The sequence below is a fragment of the Carassius auratus genome, chromosome 39 (assembly GCF_003368295.1).
Source record: "Carassius auratus strain Wakin chromosome 39, ASM336829v1, whole genome shotgun sequence".
NCBI lineage: Eukaryota > Metazoa > Chordata > Actinopteri > Cypriniformes > Cyprinidae > Carassius > Carassius auratus.
The window spans coordinates 8,771,036-8,786,035 of record NC_039281.1 but is presented as its reverse complement, the minus strand read 5'-3'; the positions used below and the strand labels follow the sequence as shown (position 1 = coordinate 8,786,035).

Here is a 15,000-nt window from a genome sequence, read left to right as displayed (position 1 = left end):
TAGTTAACAAGAAAAGAGTTCGCCAAAATTACACCAGAAATCTCTAATAAAACACTAATTTGAGTCTGATTAATATTGAGAATTTTGAGAGAGAGAGAGAGAGTGTGTGTGTGTGTGTGTGTGTTCTCCCGCACCGGGCACTCGCACCGAGCGGGACTCGAACCCGTGTATCAGGGACTGTCTATGGGACGCACTTACAAGGGGTTAAAGGACCGCAGACTAGCTTCCGGCTTTACCTGCACGTGACCTACCAGCTGGCCTCCGTTAAAGGTCCCGTTCTTCGTGATTCCATGTTTTAAACTTTAGTTAGTGTGTAATGTTGTTGTTAGAGTATAAATAATATCTGTAAAATTCTAAAGCTCAAAGTTCAATATCAAGCGAGATATTTTATTTAACAGAATTCGCCTACAGAAAACTACCAGTTTGGACTACAGCCCTCTAGTTCCTTCAGCAATGACATCAATAAAACAGTGTTTTTGACTAACCTCCGCCCACATGAATACAGAAAAAGGGGGCGTGGTCTTGTTAAGTTCCAACGGAGAAGAAGGAAGAGCTGTGTTTGTGTTCGACATGTCGTTGAAACGCTGTTATTTTCATCTCTGAGTCCAATCATCTTTGTTTGGGCTTCCCAGGAACGCTGTATTTGGAGATTAATGGTTAATATTTATGTTTAACTCGGTTCCCGAAAATTATAATCCACATGTAAAACTATGTGCAGCACATTTTGCTGAGGACAACTTCCTCAATCTCAATCAGTTTAATGCCGGATTCACACAAAGATTATTCCTGAAAGATGGAGCAGTTCCCTCTTTGTCTGGAGAAGGCGTTGTTTATGGACCACAACCAGTAAGTGTATTTTATTATTTAATTTGGTGCGTTTAACAGTTTCTGTAGCTTATTACACAAAGGGCAACGCTGTTTAGCTTTGTTAACTAGATGTTAGGGCTGTGCAAAAAAACAAATGTGATTTTCATGCACATCTCATCAGTAAAAACGCTCCTGTGATTATAAGTACATCTCCACACATGCTCCTGCACACTTGCTTCTCAAAACTAGTCCAATCACGTTTGCAGGAGGGCGGCGTGCGCTCAGCTGCTGTCGAATCACAACACAGGAACCGCTGGCCCAATCAGAACTCGTTACGTATTTCTGAAGGAGGGACTTTATAGAAGAAGGAAGTCATCAGCCCGTTTTTATGACAGTGAAAACAGCGGTATACAGATAAGTGAATAGTGTGAAAAATACTGTGTTTTTACACGCGAAACATGAACATGTTATATTGTACACTGTAAACACAATCACAGCTTAAAAAAAGCACGTAAAACGGGACCTTTGAGGTCACCTATATTTGAAATGTGAAATAGGTTTGCTAAATGGTTAAGGAAACGATGAATGTTAGACTTGTGTCAGTAACTAACCCAATCTGGAGAATGATGATGATCAGACTAGTCTTCATCAGCAGATCTCTATCTGTAGATGATCTCATGCTCATCTCATGAATTGCAGCAGCAAAATAAATAGGTTAAATATTACACAATTTGATTCGAAGCATCTTAATACATGATCGTGTTGCTATTCATTAAGCTTTTTTTTTTTTTTTAAATAAAATCTTATTTTGAAGAGCCATATGTTGTTTTATATTTATGTTTCTAACCAGAGAAACTTATCATGAAAACAAAAGTTATATCAAACAGTCAAAATATTTAACATTTTCAGCAAAGAACACATTTATAAATCGAACACTGCAATAAACAACTTATATTGTTCATAAATGATTGATTTCTCTTCGATATAAGTCCTTTCTGCTGTCAGTGAAGGACACACGATCCTGAACATCACATCATCACAGGGTCAGGACGAGGTAAACTGTCGAATGACACAACTGTGTGGTCGGGTTCATATGATGTTCATATTTTAGGACTGTTTTATTGTTGAATTACAGTTCACGTCTATGTAAAGTGCTCTTTTATTTAAGAAGATCTGTCGGGAACAGAACTCTATGTATTTTTCTCAGTTTTCAGTGTCATCGTTCATTTCTTCATCAAATAAATAAATCACCGAAACCGTGCCCTTATGTTAAAAAGATGTTTAAAGAGATAAAGGAACGTAATAGTTTGCAGTCGAGTTTATATGCTGTTAAAAGGCTGAAGTTGAACCGCGAGGTGGCGCTAGAGATGAAGGAACCTGATCCACAGAGACGACTCGGCTTTTAATGCGCGTTTGAAACCATAATAACTAGAATCACTTCTATCATTATTAGATGTTGTTAGATCTCTTACTTCTTCTAGACTTTGTATCATTTCACTGAATGAAAAATATTTATGCAATTAGTTTTGACGTACATTACAAGCAAATGGACTATTAATATTTTGCTTTTAAATAGACTCAAAACAATCAGTACCGACACATATAATATCAAGTGTTTTTGAAATATCATGGAAAACACCGAATAAAACGTTTAATATGTGTATAGGTGTATATGTGTGTGTGTGTGTGTGTGTGTATCCTCTAAACAGGAGTGAAGAATAATCAAACAAAAATAAGATTCATAATCTGTAAATTTAAACACATTTCCACCGACTGCATTTTCGTGTTTAATTTCTTTCAAGTGAATGTAAATATCAAAAACGTAAATTGTGGTTAATTTAGTGGTTGTGATTATTTATTAGGCTATTTGAAAGTTTAATTCACGGTTTTATTTAAATGTTTAACCCAAAAATGTAGGTTCGTTTAGATTATTTTATGGATTATATTATCATATACAGATTACAGATATACAGATACAGGATTATATAGCCTACAGTATTGCAGGAGTTTCTGTCAGAATATGAAGTGTGTGATGCCCAGATGCAGAAGATGCTGAGCTCTGGAGACAGACGAATGAAGCGCGATTCTCTTCACAAACATCCCGTTGTGATATTTTGGATGATAAAAACAAGTGCGAGAGAGAGAGAGAGAGAGAGAGAGAGAGAGAGAGACCTCTTCTGAAAAGAAGGAACAGATTCCCCTCAGATCTTTTGTGAGCTCGTCCTCGCTTTCAGCCGGCGCGTTCACGCGTGTGATTCTCATCGTCATTAGGGCTTTTATTAATTACCGAGCACTGACTCCAGACCCAGCAGAAAGTGTCCAACCCTGGCCATTTTTAACAGATTTAAATTCCGATAATTCATATGAGTTTTTTTTTTTTATTTAATATATTTTTTCCTGAAAATTACTCTGTGGTCATCTCTTGAATTAAAAAAAAAAAAAAAAAAATCGAAGCACCAAGCCAACATATGACCCAGCATCAATTATTACATTTATTTTGCCTTAAACTATAATTTTGCATTATTGAGACACTGTTTTCCTAATGAATGTTGTTCAGTTGTTTTGACGCAATGTATTTTGTTTAAAGCGCTATATAAATAAAGCTGACTTGATGATAATATTAGTAATAATATAATAAAGATTTGTTGAGGTGAACGCTGTTTCCGCTGCAGTAAATGATTCTCTTGATTGCTCTCGATGTGTTATTGTAAACATGAGATCTTTAATGTGCTGTAGATCCTCCAAACCCTCGTGTGTTCGCTCGTATGTAAATTCATCCCTTTAGTAAAATAATTCCAGTCCAATCTTTTAAGGTAATTTCACACCGTCTGAACTTCTCACGAGTGACGGGTTTGTAGATATTAGTGAAGGAAATCTCAGTGGGTTATTTCGGAGCAATAAGCAACAGCTGTGGAAATACAGATGATTTAAAGACTGCCTGTTCCTTTCAGAGGCGCATTTTACACAGATTTATTTATTATAGATTTATTAAGAAATGATGTACCATTACCATGTGGACACAGTGTGGTGAAGAAAACTCTGATGTTAATCTGGGTCTACAAATTAAGATATAGTTTAAATCTGTGTAGAACTATTGAGATATCGACATGTCAGCCTCATCAAACAAACACAAATATTAGCATTTTAAAAACCTGCTTAGCATTGGGTTAGAAAGGTTGTTTTGCACAGAGGTGTTTTTATGGATACTTATTTAATTTTAAGATTTAAGTGTGGATTGACATCAGTAATCAAATAGGAAATACAATTTCATACTTGTTATTTTTCTATCCTTATAATCTCTCTCACAATCTACACCATAAACAAACAAGAAAAAAAGAATAAACAGTTTGTCATTAATTTATTAAACAAATATATTCATCATATAAATGGAATTTATGTCTAAATGTACAATATTTTACATTTCAGATCCCTTTGGAAGGGAATCATTTAAACAGTTATTTTAAAATGCTGTTGTTTAAAACAGTTTGCATTCGCCGATTGATCATAAACGCATTGCTACGAATGCAAGTGTCAGACTCTTTTCTCCTGACCTACCTTTGACCAAATCCATTCTCATGAGTCTCTGTGAAAGTACAGGACGTGTGAAATGTCACTGTTAGAGTAAAGTCCACTTCTGTCGGAACAGATTCGCTGAAGATGACAGCATTTCCTCGCAGAGATTCAGATGCACTGGACCGTGCTTTAAGATGAATGGTACATGCTGTATCCCATGTGTGTGTACAGTCCCACCGGAGTCACGCTCACCGAGTGTCTGTGAAACGGGTGTGATCCCGTGTATGAAGCGTGAGCACCGACGGGAAATGAAAAGCCGAAGGCGGGAGGAAGCATCGGTTTAGAGGCCAGTTTTATCTTCTCGAGCTCGGCCTCCTGGAGCCGCTTGGCTTTAGCTCGTCTGTTCTGGAACCAGATCTTCACCTGAGTCTCGGTCAGGTTCAGAGAGCTGGAGAACTCGGCCCGTTCTGCGATGGACAGATACTGTTTCTGACGGAACTTCCTCTCCAGCGCCAGCAGCTGTGACGTACTGAACGGGGTCCGAGGCTTCCGGTTGGTTTTGTGTTTTCTCAGAGGACACGCTGGAGGACTGAGACGCCCTGGAGACAACAACAACACATCGAGCTTTACTCTCATCTCTCACACTACCTCTGAGCTCAGCTGAACGATTACTCCACACCTCATAATGCCAATATAATGAGATTTAGGCAATGTTGCATTAAACGTACCTCACCTGAACTTAAATCAAACTGATGTAAATAAGTTCATAATAGTACCAACCATAATTGTAGTACAATGTGTCATATGCAGATTTTAATAATCATAAACATGCTCATAAATGTCTTGTGATCACATTATTGGAGCACTTGAACGTGGTCAGTCTTGAATGACTTTCAGAACATTTAAATATGTTAAATGCAAATTTAATCGATCATGGTGTCCTCAATAAAGTCAAACCAAGTAGGCCTATCTTAAAAAATAAAATAACCATGGTTTTACTAAATAATAATAATAAAAACATGCTACACTTACCATAGTTTAACTAAGGTATTTAAGGCTATAAAAATGGTAACAACCCCCACCCCTCTCCCAAAAGAAAAACACGGTTAGGCTATTGCACATTATCTATAATAAAACAATGGTTAATTTTCGTAAGGTGTGAATCTGAGCTCGTATGTACCCGGTGAAATCATGCAACAGTTTATGATTGACATAACGAGCTTTGGCTGTTACTCACGGGGAGAGAGCTGATGAATCCACGTGCTCCGCTCCGCGCGCTCCGGGCTCTCCGCCTTCACCGGCGCGCTCTCGTGCAGTTTCAGAACGTCAACAGAGAATGCCAGACGAGCACCGGCCCGGTCTGAGTCTGCCTCCGGGATGAGAGCATGCGAGGTTCCGGCGGAAGAGCTGCTCGGTCTCCGATCTGCCATCAGCGCTTCAACACTGAACGGGAGGATCTTCGGTCTCTCGTCCTCCTCCACACTGATGCTGGTCTGCATCTCTCCTTTATCTCCTGAAATCACTTCAGCTTTCAAACCAGTGTCGAGAGAGGTCATGGTGATAACTGGGGCCATGCACGAGCTTGACTTGGAGAGCTCGGATGCTGCTGTGAAGTTGGAGTACTGTAATCTAATAACACAGGGTCATCCAATCAGAACAGAGCGGGGTGGGGCTTAAGTTTCTCCTGAAGTTTGTCTGTTGTGTTTGTTTACGATCTGTGTTGAGTATTTGAGCAAACACAGAGCTAAATAAAGTACTGTGTTTTTTTATACCAAATTAAAGATACACTAAACTGCATTTACAATTATTGTTTGACTAATTGTCCCTGATAGCACATGTACATCACAGAGACTGCAAGACGTATTTTTTAGTGTTTGCACATCTGCTATAATTCTGTAGGACGATTCTATCAGATATCATATAGACGTTTAAAAGACGTCTTTAAAATGTCAATGATAGTAAAACTAACATCTCAAAGACTTCAAATGTGTGTACACATCTTGCAGATGTACCTGTGCTATCTGATATTATACAATAGTTCATTAATTTGACGTATTCTTTTGCTGCTTGTGTTGCAGAACATTAGCAGTGCACAGTACCAGCTCCAGTAATTGCTGAACAGTCAATCAGTGGTGATTAGTGTTTTACTAGAGTAATTATTAGTCTCGGTGATGTTGTTGTTTGGCGCCAGCAGCGGCGGGATCAAAGGCCCTAGCGACCAGACATTCCTTTCCGTCTGAAAAATGTAGTTTCTTAAAGCATCGCAAGACATTTACTAGCTCTTTCTGTTTCTGGCGGCTGTAATAGAGCAGATCAGAGATTACGATGACAGGAGAGCTAGGCAACGAACTGCTAACTCAAATATTAATAACATATCAGTGAGAAGTATCAGTTACTGATGTTAATATTTTCAGTTTACTGGTACTTTCATGCATAGTGTGCAGCAGTTCTCCTTTTTCGTAAACTGCAATTGGTTGTAACCACCGGCGGCGCCAGGGGGGGTCTTGGGGGGTCTCAAGACCCTGCCAAAAAATGCCTTGACCCCCCATTTGACCCCCCAGCCTCTTCCTGATTAAAAAAATATATATTCGGGATAAAGATCCAAAAATGTTTCTCTTCAAACTACGCAGAACAATAATAAATAATAATTATTTCGACATTTATTCATACACTGAACCGAGAACCGTTTCTGTCGGACGCGTCCGATTCGAGAACCGATGAGCTGATGATAACTGCGCATGCGTGATTCAGCGCGAAGCAGACTGACACAGAGCGCATCTGAACCGAACTGATTCTTTTGGTGATTGATTCTGAACTGATTCTGTGCTAATGTTATAAGCGCGGGTAAACCAAAGGCTTGAATGAAGGGCAATCATCGCCAATGACGGCATTACATCGAGCGCAAAAGAACCGGTGAACCATTTTTTTTTCAGCTGGTTTATTTGATCGAATTGTCCGAAAGAACCGGTTCACTTGAGCACCTGCTCCTTTGCCCCCCCCTTAAGTGCCCTTTTGTCAAAGCAAAATTTCCTCATTTTTTTTTTGTAATAACATAAACTTTTGTGAATGCCTGCCCACGCCCAATCATAATATTAGTACAATTTATTAATAATAATTTAGCCGTAAATAAAATGACCAACATGATGACCGTTCACCTGACTACGACCTCATCCAACCGGGAAGATTCCTCATGCTGCACGCGCATTTTTTAATTGCTAGAGGATATTTTCAACATCGTGGCAGCTGGTAAGTGGTGTTTAATTCTCAGCGAAGTGATTTTGGTGTTTATTTACTTATTATTATTTTACAAGAACGATGTGACGTGAGAACATGCAGATACGTTGTTTATATTGCTGTGTGTAGCCTGTAGTGTAGAAGTAACACTAGCGTGCTGTTTGAGGGAGAAAAGTTTCACAGGCATCGAGGGGTCTGGTCTTTTTTATGTTATTTGAATAAACTTTTATTATATTATAGTACTTATTTATTTTTAACACGTAAAAATAATTATCACAACACTGGTAAGGCTTATTCAGATTTTCTCATTCTCTGAATTATCATTATAAAAATAAAAACAATTCAGAAATGAATTAAAATATAATTATATTTTAAATGTGATGCAAATATTTTTTCTACAAAAGCAACAGTGTTTACAACAGCAAGACCACTTTAGCCTGTAAACTCAATAATATCTATCTGGAAATAAAAGTAAAAATATCTATGTCAATAAAAATGCATAATATACCTGACATGAAAGTGCTGTGTGAAGGATATCAATAACAAATATAGCCTGTCATTTGTTTACATTGCAAAGGTGTTTTTGTTGTTTAGTAGCAGAAATATGCAGTTATTAGCCATGTCCACTGTATTTTTTGTTGGTTTTCATGAGACCCCCCTTGAAAAGACCAGGACCCCCCATTGCCCCCCCAATCAAAATTGTCTGGAGCCGCCACTGGTTGTAACTGATAAAATTACACGCAAGCGGTAATTTAGCATTTCCTTAATTTCCCATCCGGCACTTAAACGGAATAAATCTGTAATTATGCTTGGAGACACTTAGAGCCCATTAGATGAAATGAGTGGCGCTGTGTGTCGCGCGCTTTGAAGTCTCGCGCTGCGGGGATGTTTGATCCTTCCGCAGTAAAAATGAGCAACACAAACACAAACCTGCACACACGAAACACATTACCCTCCCGCTGGCCGAGAAAGCACGGATCTCCTTCGTGTAAGGGAGTAGTAAATATCTGCGTGGGCTGTTTGTGCAGGGAACAGAGTTAGGGGCAGTTATCATGCGCTTTAGGGTAAGATGTGCCGTGGAGAAGGTGATTACCATAGTTTTTATTGAAATCTCAGGGCAACAAATGAGGGCTGAACTGTGACTGTAAGTCCCATCAGAGCTTTGTTTAACTTCACAAACTCCACCTTTGATTCCGAGTCTGGAGGCAGGCACACGAGACAAAGAGCCTTTGTGGTTCTCTCCGAGAGTTGTCTTAACCCTTTTCATGCAGACTCTGTCAATTCTGACTTAAAAGACTTAAAAGGTTCCGTGGATATCAAAAGAGGGTCCGAGGGAAACGTTTGGCCTTGGTGAACAGCCAAAGGATTTCAGGCTCTGTGTCACCGCGGAACATGTGTGTCTCATTAAGCTGTTTCAGACACAAACTCACGCGGTGTACTTTGACTCGTGTCGTTTACATGATGTTAGAGTCCTCGTCCCGACAGATGCGCGGATCGAGTCGCGTTCAGAGCTTGATCACAACATTATGATGCTCTCGCAGAAGATGAAAGACCTGGCTGCTGAGATCATTACAGATAATGTCTCCTATTTCAAAGCAATTAGCGCAATCAGGCGTAAAGGGCCACTCGATGCCTCACGGTTATTTAAGCTCCTAAACTCGTCTCCGAAAGCGCTTGTCAGTTCAGATCTCTCTCTCTCTCTCTCTCTCTCTCTCTCTCTCTCTCTCTCTCTCTCTCTCTCTCTCTCTGTCTCTCTCTCTCTCTCTCTATATGTTTGTGTAGTAGCTATACAGTAAAGAGTTGAAGTCTTCACTGAGGATTCAGCTATGTTAGCGTTCGCATTACAGAAGCAATGTGGCCATCATTTTTGTAGACCTCAGTGTGTGGTAAAACGTTTTAAATCCCTTTTACAATCTGTAAAAAAAAAAAAACCTTACGATCCGGTCACCAAAACCGAAGATGAAAACAGGTCCTGACTCTTTCTGCAGGTTTCATCTTTACTGTGAAGACCTTTGAATATTAAGTTCAGCCTATTCGTTCAAAATATAGATTTTTTCAGAAACCAGTCTTTGAATCTTTTTTTTTTTCATTCAAAACCATTGACGCAATCAGTAAAGACTTATTGAGTATATCTTTGAATCATTTATTCATATCAGTGTCCCTGCAGCACAAAAGCAGTCATCAGCAGATATATTTGCAGAAATAGACATAAATACATTGTATGGGTCAAAATTATTGATTTGTCTTCCATGAAAAAAATCATTACGCTTTTAAGTAAAGGTTATGTTCCATGAATAGTATATTTAGTAAATTTCCTAGCGTAAATATATCAAAACTAAATTTTTGTTTAGTTATATACATTGCTAAGAACTTAATTTGAACAACTTTAAAGATGATTTTCTCAATATTTGTTATTTTTTTGCTCCCTCGGATTCCAGATTTTCAAATAGATGTATCTCAGACAAATATTGTCCTCCTAACAAACCAGACATCAATGGAGAGATCATTTATTCAGCTGATGATCGGATGATGTAAAAATCTCCATTAAAAATACCTTAATGATTGGGTTTGTGGTCCATGTCACACAAATTTTTCATTTTACATGAAAGTACATAAAAAAAGTTTGAGTTATGAGTAATGCATCAATCATTTTCCCCAGTGACATGATACATTAGTAACATGTCAGTCAATTTCCTCAGTCATCAATCACATTTTAGTTCTGTTTTTATTATTATTATTATTAATAATATTATTGTTGTTGTTGTTGCACTTTTTATCGCATTGTGAATGAACTGAAGTACAGCATTTTTTATGAACATTAATTCGTAAGAATGTTATATATAGCCAAGTTAATATTCTGGTTTCATTTAATGGTAAACTAAACTCTTTAGAATCATGATCCCTATGTTAAGCATAATTTATCCAGCATCATGCAGATCTGTTTATTATTATTATGAGGGTACACATATTTATGAATGAAACCTTTCAATGTCAATGAATCTATAGGGCAACTGAAATTATGGATCTTGTGTTTCCACAAACATTTGCAATATAACTTGGACAGCTGTTGAAATATTGAAAACTGTTGCAGATTCTGGAGAAATCCGCTTTCTCTGAATGAGCTCGTGTCTCAGTTACCTGCAGATGAAATATAATTAGCAGCAGTTTTTATGAACAGAACTAGCTAATGGAATTAATCCCAACCCACTGAGCCGAGAAACGTGTTTGCTGTGTGGATTTAGTGACCGAGTGCTTAATAAAACTTAATGAAATGCTTAATATGCGGATAACAAGCAAACAAATCAAATACTGACACCGTTTGGTAAAAACACCTGAAACACATTAGAAAAATAAGACGAATTGGTCTTCTCAAAAGACACATGATTAAACATTAAACAATTGCAGTATTTTATTGGTTGATGTTTTTCCGCAGTGGTTGCCTGTTTGGGAATTTAAATAATATTTATTGGTTAAAGGCGTTTGGTTATAAATTTATGATTAACCATCATTAAAACAGTACAACAAATAAATAGGCTACGTAAATGAGAGATTTTGATACTTGCTCGGTATTTATTAATGACATTTTAATTGAATATTTCAGCCTTTTCTTCTTGCATCATGATAAATGGTGGATCTTTTAATGTATTATTTTTTTAGGGTTAGTGCAATTTTCCCATTTTTCTTAAATGTATTTAAATCTAGTACTTTTTTCAGGGTTCGTTGTAAAGCCTGTTATATTTCAGTGTATTTTAATCTGTAATCTTTTCGCTTAACAACTGCAAAAAAAAAGGATATTTAAGTTAATATGAAATTATGCGTCGGACTGACTCTTCTGTCTCTTAAAAATAAAGTTTTCAGAATGGTCTTTGCAGTGATGCCATGGAAGAATAATTTTGGCTTCCCAAAGAATTCCAGATCCCATGAATGTTAAAAGTTCTTCCTGCAATCACTGATGCCAAAAAAATTACTTTATTTTCAAAAGTATGTGTTGATTTCAGCACCTTCAAAGTAATTTACTGTGTACAAATTATGATTATTGTTATGATTATTATTATGAATCCATCTTCGGATCTACTTTTTTTTTGGGACACTTTCCTGGGAGCTGAATCCTTTCTGTTCGGTCTCGAGCGGTTTCTAATCACGGAAGCGTTCAGCACCGCACACTACTGCAGCGATAAATCCGACAGAGGCGTGTCTGCTTCTGTTTTCCGTCTGTGCGGGAGGTCAGCTCAGTTTAATGAGGTCGTTAAAGCGCGATTGATTCCGCCTCATCTTTACGATCAGCTCGCGCGCCACTATCAGTCCCGCCACACATTGAGTGCGCGGCCGTTTGTCTCGTTTCGCGCGCTAACATTCCCCCCTTTCAAACCCCAAGAGCCCCATAATTAATTCCCCATTAGACAGCTCTTTATTGTTTAATTTGTGCTGTCGTAATCAAATTGGGCAGATGAATTGCTACAGAATTTAGGGATGCTGAAAAATAAACTGTTTCATTTTCTGCTCTGTATTTTCCCGCGATAAATTCTTCTTCCATTACTTGCGCGCGCTTTTCTGCTCTGATGGATCCACAGATTCTCCCGCGCTTGAGCGAAGCCGTTTAACAGACTGCATTAAAACGTCGACACAGCGATATATTTCCATTACAAGGCTAACTGTAAAAGTCAACACTACAAATTCACAATTACTCGTGTGCGTGTGTGTGAGATATAGTGTGTGTGTGTGTGTGAGAGAGAGAGAGAGTAATGAGAGTTGAACTTGCTTTCAAGGTCCTTAACCTGCATGCTAGCCTTCGGCCAGTTGCATGAACTAGTCTGACTAACTAGCAGTTAACCAGGGTGTGTTCTAACTGTTCTAATGATTCATTAAAATAAGAAAATGTATTTTAATTTGATTTATTTGATCAGTTTCTGAAGAACTATAAAACTGTTGCATTAGGGTCCTGCATATAGCCAAACTCTCCAGACGTGACTTTTGACAGATAATATAAGTTACTAAATAAATACACAATTGTGACAGAGAATAAGAAGCTGACGTCTGATTTATCTAAGCGGTCATTTTTTTTGGCATCATTTCAATATTTCTGCCTTGTATGGTGATTATAATTCACATCAGATCAAGGTATATCAAACACACTGACTGAAAGTGACTTTTGAGCTCGATTTATTTAAAAAAAAAAGTGTTTAATGCTGGTGTTATAGCTCAGTGGCCTAGCCACAGGTGTGCCAGGGTGTGCCTGTGTCACCCACAGTGGCAGCTGGCACACCTAAAAATAGATGCAGAATTATTTTTTATAGTCTCAATAAAAAAATGTTTACTAAAATTGGGCTATTGTTGTTTACTTAGAATATATATATATTTTTTGTTCGTGACTCGGTTGATTCAGATCTGGACATCGAAGCAGGAAGTGTTTGTCAAACAGTTATTGGTGATAAATGAATATTTGGACTTGAGGCTTCTTCTTTTTTTCGATTCAGCATGTACATGGACCCACACACAAAGGTGGACACACTCTAGACTTAATCATCAGTAGGGCTCTAAACTTTTCATCCATTGTTTAGCTGTTATCTTTCTGAAATGATCCGCAGGGCAGACTCTCTATTTTTGTAAAAGCTCCCGAACAAAAATCATTAGGCTATTATATTTTGATGATAGGCAACGTGAGCTAAAATCTCAGATAAGACGACAGATAAAATATGTTACTAAATAAATAGCCTACACAAGGTAGTGTGATAGACAATAAGAAGCTGACGTCTGATTTCGAGATTTCTCTTGGTTGCATTTACCGTGTTTACTATGGTAACGTTAATGTTTAGCGTGCATACTCTTTTACATCGCTTAAAAAATATTTCTGCCTTGTTTAGTGATTATAATCCACATCGGATCGAGTTATTTCAAACACTTGCTGCTGACTAAGAGTGAGTTTTGAGCTCAGCTTATTTTAAAAAGTGTTTAATACCGGTGTTAAAGCTGTATCTTTCTGAAATGATCCGCAGCGCAGACTCCAGACACAGAGAAACTCCTCTTTGTTCATAACCCCTCCTCTACCCCCAGCTGACCCACTTTGGCCCAAGGGGCAAGGAACTCAACCGGAAGTTGAAGTCGGGTGGGGGCTGCCATCTTTTAGCAGAACTTCACTTGCGTTAGCATTCCCATTGACTCCCATTCATTTTGGCGTCACTTTGACAGCGAATAACTTTACATCTGAGGCGTTTAAAGACTCTGTTTGTCCATTATTTATTTCTAAAGATACACGACAATGTATAAAGGGCTCCATTACCTTCTATGTTACATTATGGCCCCGTATAAACAGTTTTTGTAAAAATAGGCTAATGATTGCGTCATAACCACTCGGCTCTCTGTCGCATTACCGTACAGACAGCAGGAGAAGATCGCAGGCAATTAACTTAATATGGCGTACTGTCGTTACATTTTAAAATACTATACAAAATAATTAATCAGAATACTTACTCCTACTCACTCACGCCGTCTCTGCAAGATTAACGATGGCAGTTTGCACGCACAGCTACTAGAAGATTTACATCTGTCAGACAGGTCGCTGACGTCATCAAGCTTCGTTTGAGTCTGCGCTTCAGAAACGGAAGTGCTAAAAAACGCTAAACCTGGGCTTCATTTGTCTCAATTGAATTCCAATGGGTTCGCTGTGTCCATTTCTTTTACTGTCTATGCTTTGGCCCAAGGATTTTGTTTTCTGGCCGTTGGCCCCGAGGAAGCCCTGGAGAGGCACGATCAAGCCCCGGAAGTGACAGTGGAAACACGACTGGCCCTGACACACACTAGCACGCCCGGTTTAAGCTCCCCAGTGGAAACGCAGCTAGTATGTGTGTGTGTGTGTGCACTTGGATGGGTTAAATGCAGAGCACCAATCCCAAGTATGGGTCTCCATGCTTGGCAAATGTCACGACTTTCACTTTTCAGAAGACGCCTGATAGAAAGAGAAAGAGCAGTGTTCATAACTGCCCTTAACAATGGGCAACTTTCCTTATTTTACAAACACATCAACCTGGGAAATTATATTTGAGCATGAAGATAATACAGAGGGGAAGAGATTCAGAATCAGGGGTATTTAAAAATACTTCTGTTTGAGAGAGAGAGAGTGTGTGTGTGTGTGAGAGTGTGTGTGTGTATGTGTGTGTGTGTGAGCGTGTGTGAGTGTGTGTGTGTGTGAGAGAGTGAATGAGAGAGAGTGTGTGTGTGTGCGCGCACATGTGTGTGTGTGTGTGTGTGTGTGTGTGTGTGTGTGTGTGTGTGTGTGTGTGTGTGAGTGAGTGTGTGTGTGTGATTGAAAGAGAGAGTGAGTGTGTGTTGTTTGTTGGGTTTCAACAGCCGTTCTTTAGGAATGGAACACATTTACTGTCCAAACCCAATCACATGCACAAAGCTTCCTCTCTGTACAGGAAATAAGTGCCGGTAAGAGTAAACAAGTGT

The 15,000-nt window shown here is 38.6% G+C and overlaps 1 protein-coding gene across 1 annotated transcript; it reads right to left on the bottom strand.

The window, feature by feature from the left end:
* Nucleotides 1-4,148: 4,148 nt before the first annotated feature.
* Nucleotides 4,149-5,960, bottom strand: LOC113058095 (homeobox protein MSX-2). Its single transcript, XM_026225785.1, has 2 exons — nt 5,558-5,960; nt 4,149-4,919 (listed from the first exon to the last, which is right to left on the bottom strand). The coding sequence occupies exons 1-2, from the start codon at nt 5,892-5,894 to the stop codon at nt 4,510-4,512; spliced, it is 747 nt and encodes a 248-aa protein (XP_026081570.1). The 5' UTR covers nt 5,895-5,960; the 3' UTR covers nt 4,149-4,509.
* Nucleotides 5,961-15,000: the final 9,040 nt, after the last annotated feature.